Raw genomic sequence first — 25,991 nt, forward strand, 5'->3', positions numbered from 1 at the left:
TGTTGCAGAATATCTAGGTCAGTTGTTGGGCCTTTTGTTTATGTTCTCAGTTTTATGCTGTTAAAGCCAACAGTAATCTTCCATCATCGCAGGATTCCATCGTCTTTGATATCGCTGTTCCATTGTATAAATATCTTGTTGGAAGCGCTTACAATACTCACCGCTCACTGCACCTGGATCATTTGGAAATAAATCTAAATAGAAGTCCAAGAAGCGTATGTTTAGTGACATTAAAGACCACATTTTCCTGTAGTTTTTGAGCATAGTTTTCATTATTACGATTTTTAAAGAAATATTTGACAATCAATTTGAATGATTTCCAGGCAACAGATTCTTTCTGATTGAATACTATTCCATAATTTGTCAGCATTTCCCGAATCTGTGGCCCAATAAAGATATCTTCTTTAATTTTTGTTCCTCTGATTTTTTTGGAAATTTGTCAGTGTCCCAGTTTAATGTGAAGCTAGGGAAGAAACACGTGTTGATGGTTCACTGAAGGTTGATATTCTGTTCCCCTGGTATATATTTCTCTTTAACTGGCCATTTCTTCTTTGTGAAACGATTTTTACTGCCTCAGCTGTTTCAGAGACACAAAAAGCAATAATGTTTGGTATACTCACTCTGCTGGTCTAGCAGAAATGTAATAACTTTTAGCTCACCACATATGTTCCACCTATGGTGAGCATATTTGATTGCCTCAAGTGTAAATTGCATGCTTTGATAAATATCTTTCATGTTCGCAGCATACAACAGGAATCGATGGCTTAATGTTCCCATTGTACAAAATAAAGCTTTTAGACTAAATTTAGATGACAAGCCTACTTTCTTAAGGTTGATATTCAGCACCAGTGTTTCTCATTAATATATTAACGTTTATAGAAAACACAAAGTATCTTGCATGCTGCATTGAGAAGCAAGACTTTTAATGGAGAATTTGATAAATTGAGACTCTTATCCTGCAGCTAATAAATTCTATTGCTATAAACAACAACCAAGAAATTCTCTATGCTGCTTTAGTAGAGACAAACCACAAATCAATCACTTTGTTCTTATGTGATCATATAAGGCAGTTTATGTTTAGGTACCACAGGAATGGAATTGCCAGATGAAGATGATTCATTGCCTTTTTCACAAGATAACTTTCTGTTTCTCAATCCTCGTAAATGTGGCAGTGGAAGATCATCTCGATAAAGTACAGGGTGTTCGGAAAGTCACTGTGCTATTTTAAAAGCAGAGATAACAGCATTCATTCAGTCTATTTCAAGCCAGCAACTGATAACGGTGTTTATAAACAAAATAAGAAGGATTCAAGTCTGTATTGAAGCCAACGGGGGTCACTTTCAACATTGTTTATAATTGTCATTCATATTTACCTCCTGTATTCTATATTGAAACATGTCTGTTAATAAATATATAAGTGCACAGTGACTTTCCGAACACCCTGTACAAGTTTCATTGCAGAGAAAATATTTAGATATTTAATGTATAGTTTAGTTTGCTCTGAATATCCAGAAACATTAGTCATGCAGAAATAACACTTAGATTTTCTTTCGGCTCACACAACAACATGAAAACAGCAAATGGCCAGAAGTGCAAACTGTACATCACACATTGGAATCTTTCTTGGTCACCAATTTTTCATCCAAGGTAGTGGTAGTGAGCTACATTTTCCTAGTGTGTGGTGATTGTTTCTTCGTGAGAACGAGGCGAAGTGACCAACTGAGTAAGTGAGAGGCAGCTGAGAAAGAAGCGTCTGACTCTGCCCATTTTATTCTCATTGAAGGAACTTCTTGAATGTTTAGCAAACTGAGCACGTGAGGGATTCTTGATTACCGAGCGGATCGAGTGAATGTGGGAATGAACCAAAAGTAGTGTAATGTGCTACGGTTATATCGAGAACAAATACACATGTGAACAATGTATTTGGAATTTCTACACCAATACAATAATTAAATGTCTGACGTTATGAAAAACGTATGACTTTTACCCATTAAACTGTCCAAGTAAACATAATTTCATAGCCTAAATCGATTGTACTGAGTTGGTTGCATTGTACTTCACATTGTCCTGATTAAACATCGAAATACTAAAATAATTCATATCCTAGAGATGACTGAAAATTCTGACTACAGTTTTGAAATCAGCATCATCACTTGAGTCTTAATCAGTAGCAGTTTTTGCTGTTCAACGTTATCATAAAAATTATGAAATTTCAGATAATGCTGCTTTGTTGATGAATTTAGAAGTGATAAATGAATTATATCAATTTATAACTTCAGAAAAGGTATATAGATTATTGTCAAAGTTTCAGAAATCAATCATACCAAACTAGCTTATGCTCGCCCTTTCAGCCATAGAGACGTTATAAAGTAACGGTCAATCCCACTACTCATTGGTAAAAGAGTAGCCCAAGAGTTGGCGGTGGGTGGTGACGACTAGTTAGTTGCCTTCCCTCTAGTCTTACACTGCGAAATTAGGAACGGCTTGCGCTGATAGCCCTCGTGTAGCGTTGCGCGAAATTAAAAGAAAACAACCAAATAAACAAGACAAACTAGCTTATGTCGACTTTTAAAACCGTTAATGTAGTAGGAACGTGATTGTGCGCAGTGGATTCTCTTGATTTTCACCTTCATGTGTTTACAAATAATCCATGTTACTAAATACAGAACCGAGCATTTCCTTCTTAACATTTTAGTTTTTGTAACACTAATAACACCCGTGATTCTACGTAATTCTGCTAATATTATTTTATTATTTTTCAATAATTGTGAAACGGAAGATCAAATCATGCATGATTGTCACGGGAAATTTGTAATGAGTACCACTGAGATGAAAAACAAACTTTATCGATGAAATTTCTGACTTTAAATGAATTTCCACGAACGTTTTATACAATTATGATAAGCCTTGTTACAACAGAAAATGAGGTGGATACTAGAACTGATTTCTTTATAATTCTCAATTATTTCAATACTATAATCTTAGAAATCTTATGCTGTAAATAAAAAATTATCGAAACGCTTATGCAACAATAAGTTATACTTTTTTTTTCAACTGGCGAAACGAATTGGTGAAAGTCAAGGTACGTCAGATTTTATCAGCGTGAACCACGAATTAAAGTTTTGCTAAAATTATGTAAATTTTTTATTACAATATTCAACCATACTCATGAATTTATTGGTTTGTTTTGAATTTCGCGCAAAGCTACGCAAGACTAGAGGGAAGGCAGCTGGTCATCAACACCCACCGCCAACTCTTTACCAACGAACAGTGGGACTGACTGTCGCATTATAACGCTCCCACGGCTGAAAGGGCGAGCATGTTGGGTGCGACGGGGATTGGAACCCGCGACCCTCAGATTACGAGTCGAGTGTCTTAACCGTCTAGCCATGTTGGGTCTCATGAATTTGTATCTACTCACATTCTTTCAGTAACTGAGAAGCAATGAAAAAAAAATTAAATATCAGATTCTGTTTTCATTTCTGATGTGTAATTTTAACAAAGTTTACAAAATTATATTTTTGCTCTTTCCTTATCAAGAATTCCTGCTTTTTATTTCACTTTGGTTAATAACGTCAACGAATGTCTTTTTTAGTTCTCAAATTTAACTTCTAATCCTACGAACTTATGAAACTAATTTCATTTACTTTCTGTTTGTTTTTTATGTCATAGGAAGAATTGGATTTGACGGCAGCTAAGCGAGAAATCATGTTCAGTTTACCGCCAGAAAAGAAATGGCAGCTTTATCTAAGCAAGAAAACGGTAGGTGTGGTTACCCTTGTTTAGGATATTAAAAATCAACTCTCCTACAGATTGCCTAACTAAATCTTCCTCTTTATTCTATCAGTTTTTCTTTCCTCATTGTTATCTCGCTTTGGTCGCCGTTGCTCTGTCAGTGGTATATTGCTTTGGTTGTGGCGTCTGATCTTAGAGCTTAGATCGTACGTGGGTGAAGTAATTTATCGACACATGACTGTCTTCGAATCCATAGAGCTTAACCCGATAACAAACAGTGATACATTTATTATGGAAGAGATGTGGTATTTTCTCAGTTGTTTTTTTTTTTCTTTTTATCTCTTGCCAGTTCTTATAGGGATAAGATTTTCGACAGAAGTCAAATACCTGTAATTCTAACCGAAAATGACTGTTTTACTAGAAACAAACATATTTTATACTGATGAAATTATATTTTTACTGAATTTCTTGTGTTTCTTTTACTTATGGAAACAAATTTCAGATTGTATTGGAGTAAAATAATACACACTATTGTAAATGATGCCTAGTTATTTGGATATATTAAATACACACTATTGTAAATGATGCCTTAGTTATTTGGATATATTAAATACACACTATTGTAAATGATGCCTTAGTTATTTGGATATATTAAATACACACTATTGTAAATGATGCCTTAGTTATTTGGATATATTAAATACACACTATTGTAAATGATGCCTTAGTTATTTGGATGTATTAAATACACACTATTGTAAATGATGCCTTAGTTATTTGGATATATTAAATACACACTATTGTAAATGATGCCTTAGTTATTTGGATATATTAAATACACACTATTGTAAATGATGCCTTAGTTATTTGGATATATTAAATACACACTATTGTAAATGATGCCTTAGTTATTTGGATATATTAAATACACACTATTGTAAATGATGCCTTAGTTATTTGGATATATTAAATACACACTATTGTAAATGATGCCTTAGTTATTTGGATATATTAAATACACACTATTGTAAATGATGCCTAGTTATTTGGATATATTAAATACACACTATTGTAAATGATGCCTTAGTTATTTGGATATATTAAATACACACTATTGTAAATGATGCCTTAGTTATTTGGATATATTAAATACACACTATTGTAAATGATGCCTTAGTTATTTGGACATATTAAATACACACTATTGTAAATGATGCCTTAGTTATTTGGATATATTAAATACACACTATTGTAAATGATGCCTTAGTTATTTGGATATATTAAATACACACTATTGTAAATGATGCCTTAGTTATTTGGACATATTAAATACACACTATTGTAAATGATGCCTTAGTTATTTGGATATATTAAATACACACTATTGTAAATGATGCCTTAGTTATTTGGATATATTAAATACACACTATTGTAAATGATGCCTTAATTATTTGGATATATTAACTAACGCATCTTCTATATATTATTGTTAATTTATAATTATTGCTTCTTTACGAAATTTAGGCATCAGATTTATGTCACGTACGAACACGAGGGTCTGATGAACCCCCCATTATTCTGATATACAACAAAATATGCTTGTATAGTTATAGCGCAGCTGCTTATTATGTCTAACGTTTTTCCAATAGTCTTCATTAGCGCTTTTTGACTTGAAATAATTGCATGAAATATCTTCTGTTAACACTTATAATCAGAATTACTAGGCCGGATTTTTTTATAGTAGGTGTCTGTGACTTGTTAGCGATAAATTTCTACAATAAACAAAGAATAACGCACTCCACTTGTTTTAGATTAATACACTAAATCAAGTTGAACGTACATACAAATGTTTATTCATTGCACTATTGGTTATCACAGTGGTATCCAGAGCTTTAGATAATTTTTTTTTCCTTTTGCATGGAAATCCACACAGGCTGAGTCAATTACTTTATAGCACATTTGACAAGACGAACTATTATTCTTCGCTGTGTTATTGCAATGCAGTCTGTAATAATTTCGCTTTAAAAATTGCTTTTATATGCTATTTATCGCTAAACTCATAACCACGCAGGCCTGACATAAGTAATAATAATCTTTCGTTGTTTATTCGTAATGATTAGAATAACTATTGTTGTAAAAAGCTTAAATTAGTAATATAACTTAACAATTAATAGCTACTTTAGATGTATATAGCACAGTACTTTACTATAATAAAACATACATAGTTATGGTAATTTAGGCCTAGCTTCCTATGCATTGTTACAACAGAATGATGATTTGTTGATTTTTCATTAGATATTTGTGGATTTTATGAGAACTGCCATGCAATTATTTAAGATGCATTTAATTCAAAATTGCTTTCAAATTTAATTTCACAGCACCTATTTTTTACAAGTTTTTCTGGAGTTTTTCTTTGAACCACCTTAGCATTAGCATGCTTTAAATACTGATCATGTTTCACACAATATACGTTGGGTTTTGATCTCATAAGTTAGAATCCCCCTTTTACACATTGTGCTCGGGCCTCTATGCACGTATTGGATTTATAGATACTTGTAAGAGCTGAGTATGACCTAGTAGTAGAATACTGAACTATAAAGTTGAGAATCCTCGTGGGTGAGAAAAAACAGTCAAAACTAAATGTTACTTTTCTATTAGAGCAGGCCAGGAACTGAGACCAGGTGATGTTGAGTAGCGTCTTTTGTCTAGTGTACTAATTTAAAATTAGGTAAATATATTTTAAAGTAAATGTAAATATATTTGTGATTTCTGTTTACTAGCAAGTATTTACATATGTAAACCACGCTTAATGATAAAAACATTCTTTTTTTTTTATAGGAACAGCAAGAATCGTCATCGACACATTTTCCTGATTATTACGTGGAAAGGGTTAATTCAATGTCAATGGTAAGTTTTAAATAGCTTTAAAGCTTCGAAGACCATTGTACAATAATTGTTATTTTAGTATAAAATAACAAGATTAAGATCTTATTCTGAACCAATAGAAATAATATTGTAAACAAGACTGAAAAAGTAGGCTTAAGATCTGTTTAGAACATCATTATTTGAATGCATTTATCCAGTAATATGGCTGTTGTTTTGAATTAAGCACAAAGCTATACAATGGGCTATATGTGCTCTGACCACCACGGGTATCGAAACCCGGATTTTAGCGTTATAAGTCCGCAGACATACCGCTGAGCCACTGGCGGGAGGCCCCAGTCGTATGGACTGAAAGTTGTAAGACATCCGGTTAGGAGTACTGTCGTGTGTTAGACGTTACAGAACAACTGTCTTCTGGAAAAACGCTAGAATAAAGGCTTAATCATCTAGGGCATCGTCGTGGCAGTATAAACTCGTGTACAAATGAATCATTATTATATTACGTTAGCTTATTCAATGGTACGATGGTCATAGACAGTAAACTCATGAATGATAATGAAATTTGACTGGGTCATAAGAATTAACATGCATAATATTCTCATTAAATACACGTGCTCATGTGCTCGAGCGCGTTTGTGTGTGTACAGTTTAAAGAAGTACAAACGCTTTGAACTGTAACGAGTGTTCGTGGCTTCATTATAGACTATACTAATTGTTTTTGCTGTAAATTTAGTTCATTCAATGAACCAAAAGGCACCAAACAGCTATAGTATCTAAAAGAATATCATTGCACACTAGAATCACATTATGATGAATTTTGTTATATTTTCACTCGTGATGGTTTATTTAAAGATATAACAGTTTAGTTTTATTCCAAATTACGTGTTAATTCGTTGATTATCAAAAATCCTTCAGTCACTTACATGGCTTGTCTAACTGCCACAGACGTTTTTAAACCAGACGGAAGTGGTTCCTCATGAGGTTCGATGTAATAACGGAAGTGATTAGATCCCCAGAGAAATTTAAGATTTAGATTTGAGAAAACAGGTGTGGATGCTCAAGGTGTATGTGATGAAAAGTAAAACATACCAGAAGATATCATTTAAAATGAATAACCAGAAAAATGGCTGCAGTAGTACATTTAATATATCATCAAAATATATATACCAGAACCAATAACACACAGCAACATTCTCACAGAGTCATTAGAATTGTTTGTTTGTTTTGAATTTTGCGCAAAGCTACTCGTGGGCTATCTGTGCTAGCCGTCCCTAATTTAGCAGTGTAAGACTAGAGGGAAGGCAACTAGTCATCACCACCCATCGCTATCTATCTCTGGGCTACTCTTTACCAACGAATATTGGGACTGACCGTCACATTATAACTCCCCCACAGCCGAAAGGGCAAGCATGCTTTGGTGTAACCGGGATTCGAACCCGCGACCCACAGATTAAAAGTCGAATGCCTTAACCACCTGGCCATGATGGGCCGCTGTTGATGAAATCCAGATACTATTGTAAATTTGTTGCATTAAGTAGCGTTATAAAATAATATTATCAATAATAATTTATGAGCTAGAACTCTTGTTTAAGATTCATTTCTTCATTTTCCGTCTCAGCTTCTCTTTCCTCGTGAAGAGGAAGAAATCACAGTTCGAGCCAAACTTCTGGACAACCTGAAAACAGCATTGCGAACACAACCAAACAGGTATTGTGATAAACAAAACTCAAATCATTGTCTATTTACGAAATCAAAATTCACCTGAGAAATATTATAGATTGTATTATTAAGACCGACCTTGTAACCACACGATCATAAGCAACATTAAAAAACAGTGAAGCTTAATAATGAAGGTGAATACAAGTGATAAAACACAAAACATTTTGTTTACAAGTTTTGAACGTTCAGAAAGAATTTATTACAACTTCAGCGAAATCTGAAAAATTGTGTTACATAGATAATTACTACAATTATAATATAATATCATAAGTATTAATTTACCTAGATATTAAGAAAAGCAATAAATGGTCGGATAAAATAATGTTTATATATATTACACAATAGCCAAGTTAAATGTGAAATTAGAACAAGTTTAAATCCAAAGAGCTTTCCGGGTCGTTACGGGTTGGGCGGTCTTTAGCTACCAAGAGACTTTTTAATTTAGAGTTCAAGGACTGAAGATCCTGTGGTGATGATAGAGAAATCATTAAATGAAATATTGTGACCTGTGGTTTTAGAACATAAACGAATGGATGAGGTGGTGCGTTTAAGTAGTGGATGGTCGGTTCTGTTAGATACTCGTAAATGATCACAGACTCGAGTTCTTAACTGGCGTTTTGGTCTGACAATATACGTGACCTTACAGTCACTACACGTATAATTTTTATACACGAGCTATAAACTAAAATTTTAGGTGCTAGATCTTTGTACTGAAAGAGATGTTTAGTGTATGGGTTAGGTCTATATGTTAAGAGATGTTTAGTGTATGGGTTAGGTCTATATGTTAAGAGATGTTTAGTGTATGGGTTAGGTCTATATGTTAAGAGATGTTTAATGTATGGGTTAGGTCTATATGTTAAGAGATGTTTAGTGTATGGGTTAGGTCTATATGTTAAGAGTTGTTTAGTGTATGGGTTAGGTCTATATGTTAAGAGATGTTTAATGTATGGGTTAGGTCTATATGTTAAGAGATGTTTAGTGTATGGGTTAGGTCTATATGTTAAGAGATGTTTAGTGTATGGGTTAGGTCTATATGTTAAGAGATGTTTAGTGTATGGGTTAGGTCTATATGTTAAGAGATGTTTAGTGTATGGGTTAGGTCTATATGTTAAGAGATGTTTAGTGTATGGGTTAGGTCTATATGTTAAGAGATGTTTAATGTATGGGTTAGGTCTATATGTTAAGAGATGTTTAGTGTATGGGTTAGGTCTATATGTTAAGAGTTGTTTAGTGTATGGGTTAGGTCTATATGTTAAGAGATGTTTAATGTATGGGTTAGGTCTATATGTTAAGAGATGTTTAGTGTATGGGTTAGGTCTATATGTTACGAGATGTTTAGTGTATGGGTTAGGTCTATATGTTAAGAGATGTTTAATGTATGGGTTAGGTCTATATGTTAAGAGATGTTTAGTGTATGGGTTAGGTTTATATGTTACGAGATGTTTAGTGTATGGGCTAGGTCTATATGTTAAGAGTTGTTTAGTGTATGGGTTAGGTCTATATGTTAAGAGATGTTTAGTGTATGGGTTAGGTCTATATGTTAAGAGATGTTTAGTGTATGGGTTAGGTTTATATGTTAAGAGATGTTTAGTGTATGGGTTAGGTCTATATATTATTCTAAGCTGAATTTTAGGGTAGAAGTTTTTATTCGGGAAGCGAGTTACTTTTTAATAGGTTGGTATTGTGAACCCATGAAAGGAAGGGAGGTAATGAGAGGAAATTTCACATTATATTTAGATTTCCAAATCTGGAAATCAACCTAATTCACAAATGCACCTTAACCATTTTAAAAAGAATAAATGTATTGGTGTTACTTTAAAAAAATTAGCTTTCGAAGTTTAAAACAAGATGCAGTGGACCCAAACGTGGAACAATCGATTAACCTTATCAACTGTAAATTTAAAAGTCTCCGGTTCGAGACTACCAAACTCTTGACATTTTCAGCTGTAGGTGTGTTAAACTGCCAGTCAATCCAGCTTTGGAGAGAGGGTGCTGTCAGCTGTTCGTTTTCTTCTTAGTGACAACAACATCTGAATCTCATGGCGTCTGATAAAGAACAAACAGTAAAGAAATCAACTCGTGGTTTATATTGTTTTTCTAGTTCGTTTGTATATCAAATGTCAATTAATACGTTCAAGTGGGTTTTGTTTTTCATGTATATTTTCAATTTAAATGAGAGAAGTCTGACAATGTCGTATTTCAAAAACACTTTTTCCTTATTGTTTAACTATATTTCGTGTAAAATTACAACCGTATTTTATTAAAAATTCAAGTGGCTTGTATCCATTTGTTTTTAATATTTATTAGATCCTGAAAGTTAAGTTACTAGGATTACAAGTTTTTAGGTGTAAATGTTTACATTTTACATATTTTAGTTAAGTAGACTTCTGTTAAGAATCGTCAGCTTCAAACTGAACTAGCATGAATCTCACTTAGGATTTCAATTACAGAAAAAACATCCCTGAATTTTCTATACTAGAGCCAAAACTAAGCCTAACGAAAGAACATCCAGTGATCTCTTTCTTTTTTATGCTACTTTGAGTAGATCTTTGTGAAAGTACGTTTTATCATGTCTAATACACAAATATAAAAATAAATATATCTTTTTCCTTCCAAGTTTCGTGATGAGATTCCTGGAGCAAGATGGACTGGTGTGCTTGCTAAATTTTTTAACTAACATGGACTACGATACCTCAGAAAGTGCCATCCACACGTCTTTAATTGGTTGTGTAAAAGCCCTGATGAATAACTCGGTGAGTTGGCTGTTGATTAACTGACCAGATAACCTTGTTTTAAGCTATCATTTCAAAATAAAGGGCTTGGTTGATTAGTGATGTTTGTACAATCGTACCAGTGTCATTATTCTAGAATTATACTGACAATTTTTAAAGTATAAATTGATGTATATGTTATTTTTTCAGAGTGGAAGGTCCCACGTTTTGGCGCACCCGAATGCTATCAATGCCATTGCTCAAAGTCTCGCTGTAGATAATGTTAAGACAAAAACCGCAGTTCTGGAAATTTTGGGAGCCGTCTGTTTAGTTCCTGGTGGTCATCGAAAGATTCTTGAAGCAATGCTTTATTTTCAGAAGTTTGCCTACGAAAGAACACGATTCCAGGTATAACTTCAGGACCAATTCATCCTTTATTTCTATCCTAACAGAGGCCTGCAAAACATTTGTGGTCAAATTAATACCTTTATCGTAACAGTACTTCTTTAAACACAGGATTTCTATCAATAAATAAACTGATAATATTATTTCCCGATCTAACGTTAGACCTTTATAAAACATTTGTTAACATTTTAATATATTGATGTACAAAACGTTTACTAAAGTATACTTATAATCACTTTTTCTTGACATCGGTTGAAACGAAGTAAGCGTATTGACAGGACAGATGAAACTTCAATGTAATTATATTAAACTATATTCTATATTATAGCCTTTCTATTCTCCACTCAGACAGCTTATCAAATTGAAATAATATATAAAAGTTTTATTTATAAAAAATATCACAAAATTTCGCTGTAAAGCAGTTAAACGTCACTTGTAAAGAAAAATGTAATTTTCTTTTCCTAAATTGGCTTTACAGTTGAACTTAAGTTTGTTACTTTGTTTAAAAAGTACTGTTTAATTTTAAAGTTTGTATTACCCAAATGTAATGTTCGTTTTAGGTGGCTAGTTGTCCCCCTCTTGTACAGCGGTAAATCTACGGATTTACAACGCTAAAACCAGGGGTTCGATTTCCCTCGGTGGGCTCAGCAGATAACCTAATGTACTTTGCTATAAGAAAAAACACACACACATGTGACTTGTCACTCAGAATGCTGCATTTACAAATATTTTTGCTTTGAATGAAAATGTAACTGGAAACAAAATAAACTAGGTATTTCTACATTAGCAACATATCTTGGTGGGAAAAAACTGCGTGTGTGTGTTTTTTTTTCATTTAACGCCACCTAAAATTGTGAGTTTCGTACAATACTAAAATTAGGATTATTTGATATTTTTCTTTAAATTTTACTTCCATTTCTAGCACACTCGATGTATTAAATATTAAAGGTATTAAATACATTCTGACCAATAGTTATGTTTAAAGATGCATTCTGTGACACAAATGTGAAGCTTTCTTTTGTCATCTCTGACTTGTTGTCAATTAAAGTACACAACAAGCTCCTTCAAGCCAAAGTTCTTGGATAATTTAATTTTTCGAAAGGTGGTGCTTTGTTTTACTCCACTGATGTGGGATGTTTTGCAGTAGTTTCAGTTTTCTTTAAACAAATGGAATTGTCAGTACTCAAAGCTTAATAAACTAAAACTGAATAACATTTTGAGCTATGTTAAAAATAGCAGGCTTTTTCAGTATTAAAACGTACTTTTACTTTAATTATTTTTAATCATTTGTCTAGCTATGCAACCTGTCAGAAGGTGCTGTAAAGGTTTTGTTGTACTCGTATTTGTGATGTCACTTCCGGTATCAACTTAAAAAAACAAACAAACAACAACAACACAAATTAAAACTCAGTAATTTGTTGTTTAATTACACACTTTGCTTCAATATAATCTTACTTATTTCTGTCATTAAGACTATAGTCAACGATTTGGACAGAAGTACCGGGGTGTACAGAGAAGAAGTAGGCCTAAAAACAGCCATTATGTCCTTCATCAACGCCATTATCAACTACGGACCTGGACAAGAGCATTTGGAGTTTCGTCTACATCTCAGATACGAGTTTCTGATGCTCGGAATTCAGCCTGTAATAGACAAGCTACGCAGTCATGAAAATGCCACTCTTGACAGGTTAGACTGGTCATCTTCTATCCTAACAGAGCCATCAATTAGAAAAATTATCTGGTTATTTTATTTCATTCCTTTAAATCTCGATTATAACGAATTCGACAGAGTACATTTCTGTGACTCTTGAACTCCAGTAAGAAATAAGTAACTCTAATACGTTTATGCTTCCCAGTGCGTAATTTTGAGAAAAAAAAAGGCCCGGCATGGCCAAGCGTGTTAAGGCGTGCGACTCGTAATCTGAGGGTCGCGGGTTCGCATCCCGGTCGCGCCAAACATGCTCGCCCTTTCAGCCGTGGGGGCGTTATAATGTGACGGTCAATCCCATTATTCGTTGTTAAAAGAATAGCCCAAGAGTTGGCGGTGTGTAGTGATGACTAGCTGCTTTCTTCTAGTCTTGCACTGCCAAATTAGGGACAGCTAGCGCAGATAGCCCTCGAGTAACGTTGCAGGAAAGTAAAACAAAGGAACAAACGTTCACAAACAACAGAAATATTTTTAAGAATACCTAAACCAGTTTTATGAGACGAATTTCCAAAATAGCGTAGTGTTTATAGAATCATTTAATGTTCACCTAATATAAAAAAAATTACTTCTTGAAAGGTAAAGCTAAACTTATCCACTTTGTGACTGTCAAAGTTAAACTCATCAATTCCAGAGTAAACGGACTTGGGGGAAGGGAATTATTATGTAAATATTGATCAAAGAATTATTTACGAAGTAACTTCAGGTCTACCTGTGCATTCTGCATAATTCGATGTTTTTAACTACTACACATAAACTTAATACACGCTGTTCGTTTGTTTCAAAGACTGTTCACAACTAGTGTATCCTATAATTTTGTTACAAATGACAGTATTACCTATTTCTTGGGAAGTTACTTCAGTGAACCTTCATTATTTACACACATTCTCCCAACTGTCTACAGTGAACCTTCATCGTTTACACTTATTCTCCCAACTGTCTACAGTAAACCTTCATCATTTATACTTATTCTCCCAACTGTCTACAGTGAACCTTCATCGTTTACACTTATTCTCCCAACTGTCTACAGTGAACCTTCATCATTTACACTTATTCTCCCAACTGTCTACAGTGAACCTTCATCGTTTACACTTATTCTCCCAACTGTCTACAGTAAACCTTCATCATTTATACTTATTCTCCCAACTGTCTACAGTGAACCTTCATCGTTTACACTTATTCTCCCAACTGTCTACAGTAAACCTTCATCATTTATACTTATTCTCCCAACTGTCTACAGTGAACCTTCATCGTTTACACTTATTCTCCCAACTGTCAACCTTGTGTTAAAGAAGAATGGTAATGATCTATTCTAACACACCGAAAAGATTCTAGTGAAATCTTCAGTAACAGGTGCAAAAAATTAACTGTTGTGTTTTATTGTGGAAAGAAAGTAATATATTTAAACTATAGCATCCTGATGAACATATCTTTATAGTATGAGCTTGATTTTATTTCAAAGTGGTTGGAAGTTTGCTGTGACAAGTGTAAAATATTTGAACTGTATTTGTAACCTTTTCTTAGACACCTTGATATATTCGAAATGGTTCGAAACGAAGATGAAAAAGAATTAGCTCGCAGATTTAGCACGGTAAGTGTTGATCAGTTATCGTTAGTTCTGTGTTGATAACTGTCAATGTCAAAAATTATTTAGTTAGAATAAGTCTGTAGCTAAAAAATAAATGTATATATAAGTCAGAAGTATAGTTGAGATACTGAGTTAAAACATAAAAATATCGTTTTATGTTGCATATATATTGTGCACGTAATTATAAGTACATAAGTACACACAAATATGTGTCTGTATATATAATTATCAATGAAATCTGTGTGTTTTTATAAACGTTAATATAAAAGTTAACTTTCAAATTCGTATCTACAACGTATAAGTTAGAAATAAAAAGGAAGCCCATAGTGTGTGTAAAAATCATACGAAGTTGTGTACTGGTTTATTTATAACTATCAAATAGTAGGAATGACATTTTATCAGGAAAAATGCATTGCTCCATTTACAATATTACTAGTTATTAAATATAAGGTTTTTGATATGGATTGAATCTGACACAATTGGTAAATATTATTTTTAACTGGCAGCCTTGTCGGGCGAAGTATATAGATGCCTAAAGTGAAGAAATATTCCATTGTAATAAGGCGCTTTGTTCTTGACTAGGTTCATGTGGACACTAAAAGTGCCACAGGAATGTTTGAAGCACTCAAACAGAAACTTTCACATACAGCTGCTTATCCACACTTCCTGTCTTTGTTGGAACACTGCCTTTCGTTGCCATGTAAGCTTTAGTATTTTCAATTCCTACCATGAAAAAAACAACTTATAAAATGTCTTATGGAATGTTCTGAACCATTGCATAATCCTAATCAACGTAAACCCTAGCATGTAAAGTAATTATCGTATGTTTTAACCTTGATAACGATGTAACAGAAATTGCAAAACATTCGTTAATTTCAAAGTGTGACAACGAATACAAAAGAATCTCATAGAATGATTGCAATTTAAGAGTAAGAATAATTCTTCATATAACTTAGCATTTATTTAAAACCTGTATCTAAAGGTCTTTTCAATTGTATATCTTGAATAGCACGACCTAATAAACTGTGATAACAAAAGTATAGCTTCAAAGGACCTGTGTTATCATTTGAAAATAAAATTATTTAACTCAGACTTTGTAAATATAATCCCTGAATAAGGCATAATTGAATGTGACGAAACAGGTTGAAGTATTATAAATATAGCTTTATTTTAAAATACATACTTAAATATCTTGTCATGAATGCGAACACTTAAGGATTGTTTTTAAACGCACGCCCTCTAGTGGATTATGGTGCTTGTCCTCAGCATTGGTTGCTGTTTGACCGGATTGTACAGCAAATAGTTTTACAAGGAGATAACAGAGAGGACCCAGATGTAACTCACTTGCAAATAAACGTGAAGAAGATAGTTCAGCTGTAAGATATTTTTCCTTACCGTAATGATATAAAAGATCACCGAAAACAAAAAATTGTATCATTTCATATAAGGAGCTTTTTTTATAGCTAACGTCTGATGACCAAACTATTTATCAAATTTTAAAACTGAACCTTTATGTATATGATTTTTATTCTTTTTATGTTCAGTTCGAGACTCTTTCATACGAAATTAGAAATACTTGCCACTTACAAGGCAATAATTATTGGGTACACTAGCCAAACAAAGTAGTGAATGCCTATTTAATATTTTAGTGGATAAATTTAGAAACTTCGTCTACCTATAAGAGGTACTCAAATTTTAATAATGCTGTTGCTCAAAGTTTGTCGTGTATTCTACTGGCTATAGATAAGTTCTGTTACGTGAAGTATTATACGTGCATAACAAAAGCAATAAATTCATTGTTAAATATTGTTTAATTTTTAATATTATTACTTTTCTTTCGTAAGGCTGGTCCCCCAGAGATACACAGTTTAGATTAACATCGTTGTTAAATATTAATAAATACAAATGAGGAATAAAATCGCAAAGTGTTTTAGTATAACTGGTTAGGCTTAACGAATGTTGTTCTTTCTTGCTATCAGCCTGACAACGGAAGAAGAACTCCGGGCTGCTAGGGAAAAAGCGGAGACATTGGAAAGAGAAAATTCTGATTTAAACACGAAGCTGTCTAAGAAGGAACAAGAGGTCGAGCAACATTTACAGGAAAAGGTAAGAACACAAAACACTATAAGTAAATATGTTAGAAACATTCTAGTTTTTCGTTACATTCACACACATACACAACCACATATTAGAATTGCTTTTTATAACCAAATCATTTTTCAGGTAATTTAAGCTACTGAACAATAAACGAGCAATAAAAACAAATTTCAGAATTTTTTAAACAGGAAAATACATTAATTAATTTATACAATAAATTATAGCTTTTGTGTTATTGGAAAATAAATTAATAACAATCATGTAGAATAATAGGTCGTTTATGAACTTCAACCTCTCGTGAGTCATCTCCATGGAAAAGAAGGGTAAATCACCGTCATTCTGACGGGTGAATCGTTAAATATAGGTTCTCTCGAATTCTCAAGAACTGATAGTATCGATGATTCTGGAATCGGAACGGATCCACCTTTATCGTGTACTACACCATTATGTTGTTTCACATAGGTATTCGGTTCAAGTACGCTTTTACAGGGTGAGTCTGGAGTCTCCTTGATCTAGACTCATATTATTTAGTTATATACCATACAAAAGGTTTTCTTCTACATTCTAAGTTATTACACATGTTTTGTTTTTAATTATGACGTTTGTTTGTTTGGAATTAAGCAACTACGTAATGGGCTATTTGTGCTCTGCCCACCACGGGTATCGAAACCCGGTGTCTAGCGTTGTAAGTCTGCAGACATATCGCTGTGACGCTGAAGGGTTAAGTCGTTTGAAAGACTCGTTGTTAACCCTGAATAAATTATAGCGTGCAAGAGATATTCTTGTATGTTCTGAGTGGACATTATCATATCAACAATTTTATTAACTATTATATATCGGTTATCCTATGTGAACAAGTTTCTTTTTTGTGTTGCTTGTTATACAATAACATTTGAGATATCTTTTTAAGTGAGATACTGTTTATAGATTTTATTTATTTTTGGAGTTGCATAAAATCATGTACACTGTTTTTCCTTTTCCCATTTATACATATACTTAAGTATTCTGTACTAATTGTCTTGGTAGGAAGATCTTCAGTCTATTGTTGATAAAATGAGGGTTAAGTTGGAGAGAGAAACAGTTGGCCATCTACAGGCTAATCAGAAAATAGAAGAATTAGATTACAGATTAGAACAGATGAGTCAACTGGTAAGTTTAGATTTAATTTTCTGTTTCATTTTTTTACACCTTGTTTTAATTATGACTGTGCAGAAGAGTTATTATTGGCAACAAACATTCATGTAAATATCGACATGAGATTCTCTAGTGATTTATGCTGTTCGAATTCACCATGCTGTTTTAATGTGCATTTTAAAACGTTTAAATTTTTCCCTTTATTTTAACATCTCGACTGGAAGTGAATCTAAGAGATTTAATACGCTAACTAACTTGAAAAGCTGTTGTAAATAGTTTCAACTAATACCAGTTTGACTATTTCCAAACTGTTATGTCAAATTATGTAATCCGATGCTGAGATTTTTACTGTTAATTTTCAAAAACTGATTGAAGAAAAGAAGTAGATTAGCTCTGGCTAATTCTTTTTAAATTGTGTACTAAGTTATATGCGGATGGATTTCTTTTCTTCCTTTTCCCGTATTTCACTCACGTACTAACAGAACACGGAAGTGATCAAATTTGTAATCATGTTTTCGATTATGATGTAGTTCATGTTAAAATCGCTTTCTGTTACCTTTTCATAAAAGCGAGAATTATTTCGAAAATTCCAGAACGATATTATTAGTTTGTATAGTGTCTTCCAATTAAAAAGTTTATACGACTCAACCAGTAATTAGAGAAAAACCATTTTATGTTTTATGGTGCTTAGGACAAATCGCTTATTAGGCAACTAACTCGATCAAACTATTTTTTAGCTTGAAATGGAGCGACAGCAGCGTAGCCAAGTTACTCATATTATTCAAAACGGAAGTCTTTCTGACGATACAAAAGTGGAGTATACAACCCCCAAATCTGCAGCACCTCCACCACCACCACCACCTCTTCCTTCTCTCACACCGCCAATGACACCACCAATTGCCCCACCAATTCCTCCCCATGGATTGGGTAAGTACGCTAAAATTATTTTCTTGGAGGCTTTTATTTGTTTGTTTAGGTTTATTTGAAGTTAAACACAAAGCAACACAATGAGCTATCTGTGCTCTGCCGGATTCCAGCGTGGTAAGTCCACAGACATACCACTATGCAACTAGAAGGCTTCTGGAAGGCCTTATCAAATAATTCATAGCCATTTTAGATACCGTAATTTATCTGCTGAGGGAGATTTTGAGTTTTGTGGGGTTTCGTGATAAATATATTTGAGGTATGCGCTACAGAATATATATAAACATATATTCCTTCAATCTTTGCAAGCAAATCATTTTTTTTCTATAAAGCCTTATAAACGTTTTATATTTTCTTTAAAATTGGTATTTTTAATTGGTTTTAAACAATTTTGTTTTAATTTGAATACAATTTAAAAATCATAACATATTAAGCATTTTGCGTAAGGATTGGAGTTATCATTCGTAATATAATGTAAATGGTTCGATCTTCGCCATCCATGAAGTAGTTTTGAGTTGAAAACCAATTAAAATGTCTGTTGATTAATCATGATTGATATGGTACATATTTTAGTACGTTTCATAATAGGTTTTGTTAATTCATTTGAGTGTATTCCATTTCATGTTTTATTCTAAAATGTATCTCATTAATATGTATATATCAGACATTCTTCAACTTCAATTACTGATCCATAAAAATAACGAAACTAAGTTCCTTTTATATTTGTTGTTTGTTTTAATATTTTAATTATCACAGAGGATATTAGAGTCTGTTATATAATATCATGTTCTTTGTATAGGTAGCTGGATCTTTCTTAATTGAGCCTCCATTAAACTAATAAATTCAAATTATGCGTTTCTTATCATATTTTTGTTCCATAAAGCCTAATTAGCATAACATTTTTTTTCCTTACTCATGACTCACTTTATAAGTACCTGAAGAATAGATGACGTAATTTTAACCCATGGTAAAAAATTGTTCAAAATCATATTTACAAACTTTGAGAGGATATGACTACCACGCACACAACTGGTTACCATTTTTAAGTTTTTTTTTCCATAGTATATGCCAATATAAAAAACCCAACAAAAACACAATGATAAATGCTCAAAGTACTTTGAGAGATTAGTTAAGCAAGTCACTATATGTTATTCTGTGTTATTTAGTTATAAAATTCATTTGTACTAAAATTTTATATTTTCAGGTGGACCTCCACCCCCTCCTCCAATGGTAACTTGTCGATCTACTAGCTTGAAAAACTATGTCCCAATTGAAAAGAATATTCCTCAACCCTCAGTTCCTCTGAAGACCTTTAACTGGTCGAAGCTTCCTGAGGTAAGACTATTATCTTGGTTGACTTTTCCATTTTTCACATATCTAACACTCATCTCAACAATGCTCATATACTTTTGTTTGGCTCTTTTTTAGATGTACTATCAACAAAATTTCTTGAGGGAGTAACATGTGAGCACATTGGTATTATTCTTGCTTAAAGCGTTTACGGGACTTCTTAAGAGCAAATAGTGACAATGAATTTTGTTTACCAAATGCTTCATTTTTTCTTAATCTCAATAAGATAAAATTTAAAAATATTTTTACTATCCAGCCACTTAACTTGATTAAGAGAAATATGTACATAAAATTCTTATGTCTTGTGTTTTTGTTTTTCCTCATCAGAGTAAACTTGAAGGTACGATTTGGACAGAACTAGACGATACAAAACTGTACAGAGATATTGATCTCTTTGAAATGGACAGAATGTTCTCTGCCTATCAAAAACAACAGGTAAAAATCACTATCTCTCAGTAATACTGACAAAATGATCCTATTCGAAATTATTTACGTGAAATATAACAAAACTAGTCGTTCTTAAAGAAGTGTAATTCACTAGCATTCTAATGTAAGCCATTTTAGTGTTATAGGTTTAAATATAACACTTCTAGAGAATGACTGTATATTTACTTTTTCTTGTATTTGAATAACATTTGTCCCAAGTACCTCATCATTGAGGTATTTAATTTTATTTTCTAAAGTGTAACGGCAGCATTGAGGACCTGACAGCAGTGACGTCACGAACACCACCGCGCACGAGGGAATTCTCTGTAATCGATGGCCGTCGAGCTCAGAACTGTACAATTCTTTTGTCCAAGTTAAGGCTTTCAAATGAAGAAATCTGTAAGGCTATCCTAAGTATGGACAGCAAAGATCAGCTGCCCAAAGATATGGTAGAACAGGTAGATAAACTACATTCAGATCCGCCTTTACTGCTTAAATCTTTTACAGAGAAATCACCAGATATTTTTAGCAGTTTATGGTAGCAATTTATCGTTGTTTTAACATGCCATAGAAATTTTGTATCTGTATTTTTTTAATATTTTTGAAAACTTTATTTTAAGTAACTATTTCCGCATTGAACTTAAAATGCTTCTCTTCGTTCACTGAAGCTGATGAAATTCACACCCAATCCAGAAGAAAAAGCGTTATTGGACGAGCACAGTGCAGAAATAGAAAGTATGGCTAGAGCAGATAGGTTTTTGTATGAGATCAGTAGGTGAGTGTTAATTTACGAAAACTTCTGAGATTACATTTCCAAATGTAGCTAACGAATACTTTGATTTTAAAAAAAATATAAGTGGTTATATTTTTTTCTCAAGAACCCCCAAAAATGATTGTGTTTCGTTGTTAGAGTTTGTTTTTATTATTTCACTAGAGTTTAGTTTGATGACAGTATAGCATTGCACATAATTCTATAAAATGTCTTGTCTAAACACTCGTGCCCACCAAAGGTTTTAGTCCTCAGTCTTAAGAGTTTTGACGCGAAAAAAACACGGGTTTCGATAATCGGGATACATAAAACATAATTAGACTGTTGTGTAGTTTTGTGCGTAACACTCGTAATCCGAGGGTCGCAGGTTCGAATCCACGTCGCACCAAACATGCTCGCCCTTTCAGCCGTGCGAGCGTTATAATGTGATGATTAATCTCACTATTCGTTGATAAAAGGGTAGCCCAAGAGTTGGCAGTGGGTGGTGATGACTAGCTGCCTTCCTTCTAGTCTTGCACTGCTAAATTAAGGATGGCCTGCACAGATAGCCTTCATGTTGCTTTGGGTGAAATTCAAAAATAGCAAAAAACAAACAAAAATACCTCGTAACAGAACCCAAAATTATGTGCAAATATGTATTTTTATGTCAATTGAAGATAACATTTATTTATGTATAATTCGTGTGAATAAACTAGTGTGCTGCCACTTCACACTTTTTTCAAACTGAGGACATTTTTTTTGATATTTATATTTTTCATTTTCTGTCAACACTTTTGCAAAATCTCAAGAGAGTAATTTTTTTTTTGCATATACATCAGTATTAGACCAGCTACAAACATTAAATGTAATTATTCCATATTTGTATCAAATGTTTTTCCATTGTGTATTAAGGAAAAGGCTAGGAGTTGATATGATGAGGTTTGTTTGACTGCTGAACACCAGTAGCTGATTTTTAACTGATTTGTAGTCATAAATATTCCTACTGAAAAAAGTCTCCTCATTATGGTTAAGTATATGAATAGTACTTAATATTTACATACAACTATAACCAACAGGTAAGTATTAAGTACCACATTACAAGAGGTCAGCTATAACCAACAGGTAAGTATTAAGTACCACATTACAAGAGGTCAACTATAACCAACAGGTAAGTATTAAGTACCACGTTACAAGAGGTCAACTATAACCAACAGGTAAGTTTTAAGTATCACATTACAAGAGGTCAACTATAACCAACAGGTAAGTATTAAGTGCCACATTACAAAAGGTCTGAAGGTAATACTTGCAGAAGAATCAAATGAGCCAAGACAGCATGAAAAATATTGAACAAGAGTACAATAGAGAATGAAAATCTTTTTGTGCACTTTTCACAATTCACTGGCTGATTGCCTTCTATAGTTTAGTTTAAACAAACTTTGACTGCTGTAACAAAGGGAAATAACTGAATATAGAAAATCTCTACCATGCTTTCGAGTCCTTATGCACTATCCCACAATCCTAGGTTACCTAAGTATCACTTTAATAAATTTTATAAATCTGTACAGTACCAGTACTTATGTTTGTGCACCATTATGTCTCAGTGTAACTCGGTGGGCTTCTAATGCAAAACAATTGGCTTCAAAACCTGCTGTGGGTGAGGCGTGTGTTGTGTAGTTTTGTGATTAACAAAAAACAAATTTATGATTGATAAAAACCCAGAAAAAAGGCAGCAAAGAGGTCTAGCCAGCCAAGTATAAACTGTCTTGAATGACAACTTAGTATTTTAACTTTGGCCTTACAAAAGGTTCAAATCAGTTGAAGATTATCTACAGCCTGTTGACAAAGACATAAATTAACTATACATATACAATATTTGTTTGTTTTGAATTCCGTGCAAAGCTACTCGAGGGCTATCTTGTCTGCTTCTATTTTCACTAGGAAATCAACCTCAAGTCCAGATATCATTATAGGTGCATTCCCTGTAATGTCATGCCTATATTTATGGAAACAAGTCACAGTACTTCTTGGAGCATGCAGAGTGCTGCATGCACACAAGCTTGTGATCAGGTCCAGCACCTTAAACAAACATTCACAGTCTTTTTCTCACCTCACAATGAAGCAAATGCCCACACACCTCTGAGAACCTTTATCAGCAAAATTAGATACAGTAGCCACTGTTATTCGCTGGCTTCTCTTATAACTCCAAAATACGGTTTGGTATTACTACCTTGACTTGAACTATGTCACCACAATAGAAACTAGTCAGAAACCTTGTGCTCGTAAAACTCGTGTAGTGGCACATCAACTTGATTAGCAGTCCTTTCCAAAAGTTGGCTATTAGGATTTCCTCATAATCCATGAGAAATATCTTTGGAAAATTTTCTTATATAAGCTCATTACATTAATTATGTAAGCAATCAAGTTTTCTTGAGGTGAATGTCTTCTTGTTTTGTTTTTAACCTTATAAATTATTTGTTTCTCTACAGTATTACAACAGTGGTGCTCCTTTATGAAAACTCTACTCCAGCCATTAACATGTTCCTTATTCAAGCACACTAGTGTTTCTAATTCTAAACCACAGAAACTTAACTTCAGGTATTGCATTACTTCTTCCTGAGTTCACTTATTCCAGAAGACAGCCTGCTTAAGATATTTAAAGAGTTAGCTCTGTTCCTTTTTTCAAATTTTTGAAACACAAGTAAATGAATCTGCTCAACTTTTACCACCATTACATAACGATGGTGAAAACAAGCATCTGCCATCATCCCTACCTTGATCTAGATTAGAAACTACCACTTCTTAAAGGAGATCCTCCTATTCCTTCAGAAGTTCAGAGAAAGATGTCCACATAGGACAGGCATCGATGTTGTACTTGGCATTCACCTCAGCAACTAACGTGATCTCAGGACATCAGCAGAATGCTTTATCAGATCATGAAACTTCCTAAAAAACACCAGAGGAGTGTGATAAGAGAATGACTTCTCCATCTGACAGTGTCAAGGCTTTTCTTGACAGTCTTTATCCACCATATGCTCCTTACCTTTTCCCCTGGTCACAGATAACCTTAATATCGCCTATTAATGCTTTGGCTAACACAATATGCTTCTGTAAGGTTTTGGCTGTTCATTGATATCCTTACCCTTCTGTGCTCCTGTAGAGGTCAAGTTGGTTTCTGCTAGCTGACTTTATAACCTCAATTTTTAGAATAGATCAAATATTGACATAATTCCAACCATGGCTAATAATAATTCTTAGCTAGGGCCTCTTCCACTTCTTGCCACACTTTAAGATAATAGTAGTACCCCCATTACAACATTACATTGTTATTTTTCATCACCAAAGTTTACAAGTTTTCTATCAAACAGAATAAAATTAAACAGTTAAGTATGCTCTAAATAATATTATACAAAGCAAATCCTTTGTCACGACAATGCAGTTGTAATTTAATAACTTAGATAAGACTATAATAAAAATGTAGTTATTAAGTACCATAATACAGGAGCCTCAAGTGAAGCGCTTACATAAGAATGAGATAAACTCAGACAGAAAGAGAATTGTAAGTCTTATAAGAAGATAACAAAGATACAAATATTCATTAACGCGCAAAATTTCGGTATCCTTATTTTCCCACTCACGACTTTACTTCACCAGGACAACTGTTGAACCAAAGATGATAACAAACTCCTTCAGTAAATGAAGACAGAAGTAAAAGTTCTAGTGTATAATGTTTCAAATTCTTAGGTTATATACATCATGTGCTTTCAAAACACGTTTATCTTTTAGCTTTTACAAACCATAACCACTCTGCCAGTTACACTATAGCTTTCCAACTTGCTAGTCTTAACAGGATTGGTGACACGAAGTCTTGCACTAACCGCAATATCACGATTTTTAATTTTTTATTGAAACACCAGAAGAAAAGGCAAGAATTACTTACGTGCCTTATGAAATATTGTTGAGTTGTATTTCAATTGAATAAGCTCTCCTGAATGACTATTATAACATTTAAAACTGATCTTTGGTGATGATTCAAGGAAATCCGCCATTATCTGCATCCTTTCCCTGAGACGTAAACTAAATGTTTGTACACCCTGGTGACAATGTCTCCGAATGTACCTGACTAAAAATGCATCCAGTTCTAGATTAAACTCCTGACAGTTTTCAATTGCATCATATTGTAATATAGCGAAATTTTTACTGTTTTGGCACTTATTTTTCCCTTTATTTTTTACATTTTTTTACCTTGGGTAATTATTTCTGTTAAGAGTAGCAACATTGAAATTGTGTTTTTCGTTTAAACTGTAAAGGTTTCTCTCGTTTTTCTGAAGGGTTGTGCATTATGAACAAAGAGTCAAAACTTTATTTTACAAGAAAAAATTTCAAGAAAGAATAATGGACTGTAAACCAAAAATAGAAGGTATGTTGTTGTTTTTAATCATTGTTACATTAAGTGATTAAATATCATTACATCTATAGAATTAAACGTAATATTTTCGGGATTTAAAACTTGAATTTATTTTGTGAGGGTTACTGTTTATTATACCATTGCAGCTATAAGCCAATTAC

General features: G+C 33.2%; 1 protein-coding gene across 9 annotated transcripts in view; it reads left to right on the plus strand.

The window, feature by feature from the left end:
• Nucleotides 1-25,991, plus strand: part of LOC143252335 (disheveled-associated activator of morphogenesis 1-like) — a 116,144-nt gene that overhangs the window by 67,839 nt on the left and 22,314 nt on the right. For all 9 annotated transcript variants that reach the window (XM_076504299.1, XM_076504302.1, XM_076504307.1 and 6 more), the window contains 17 exons: nt 3,673-3,762; nt 6,574-6,642; nt 8,237-8,325; nt 10,955-11,090; nt 11,259-11,456; nt 12,926-13,140; nt 14,683-14,749; nt 15,329-15,446; nt 15,990-16,122; nt 16,726-16,852; nt 17,870-17,992; nt 18,715-18,904; nt 20,106-20,236; nt 20,579-20,686; nt 20,935-21,135; nt 21,346-21,452; nt 25,754-25,842. In XM_076504299.1, coding sequence (XP_076360414.1) covers nt 3,673-3,762; nt 6,574-6,642; nt 8,237-8,325; nt 10,955-11,090; nt 11,259-11,456; nt 12,926-13,140; nt 14,683-14,749; nt 15,329-15,446; nt 15,990-16,122; nt 16,726-16,852; nt 17,870-17,992; nt 18,715-18,904; nt 20,106-20,236; nt 20,579-20,686; nt 20,935-21,135; nt 21,346-21,452; nt 25,754-25,842 — 2,191 coding nt within the window. The remainder of the gene's footprint in view (nt 1-3,672; nt 3,763-6,573; nt 6,643-8,236; nt 8,326-10,954; nt 11,091-11,258; nt 11,457-12,925; nt 13,141-14,682; nt 14,750-15,328; nt 15,447-15,989; nt 16,123-16,725; nt 16,853-17,869; nt 17,993-18,714; nt 18,905-20,105; nt 20,237-20,578; nt 20,687-20,934; nt 21,136-21,345; nt 21,453-25,753; nt 25,843-25,991) is intronic.

The sequence above is a fragment of the Tachypleus tridentatus genome, chromosome 6, assembly GCF_004210375.1.
Source record: "Tachypleus tridentatus isolate NWPU-2018 chromosome 6, ASM421037v1, whole genome shotgun sequence".
Taxonomy (NCBI): domain Eukaryota; kingdom Metazoa; phylum Arthropoda; class Merostomata; order Xiphosura; family Limulidae; genus Tachypleus; species Tachypleus tridentatus.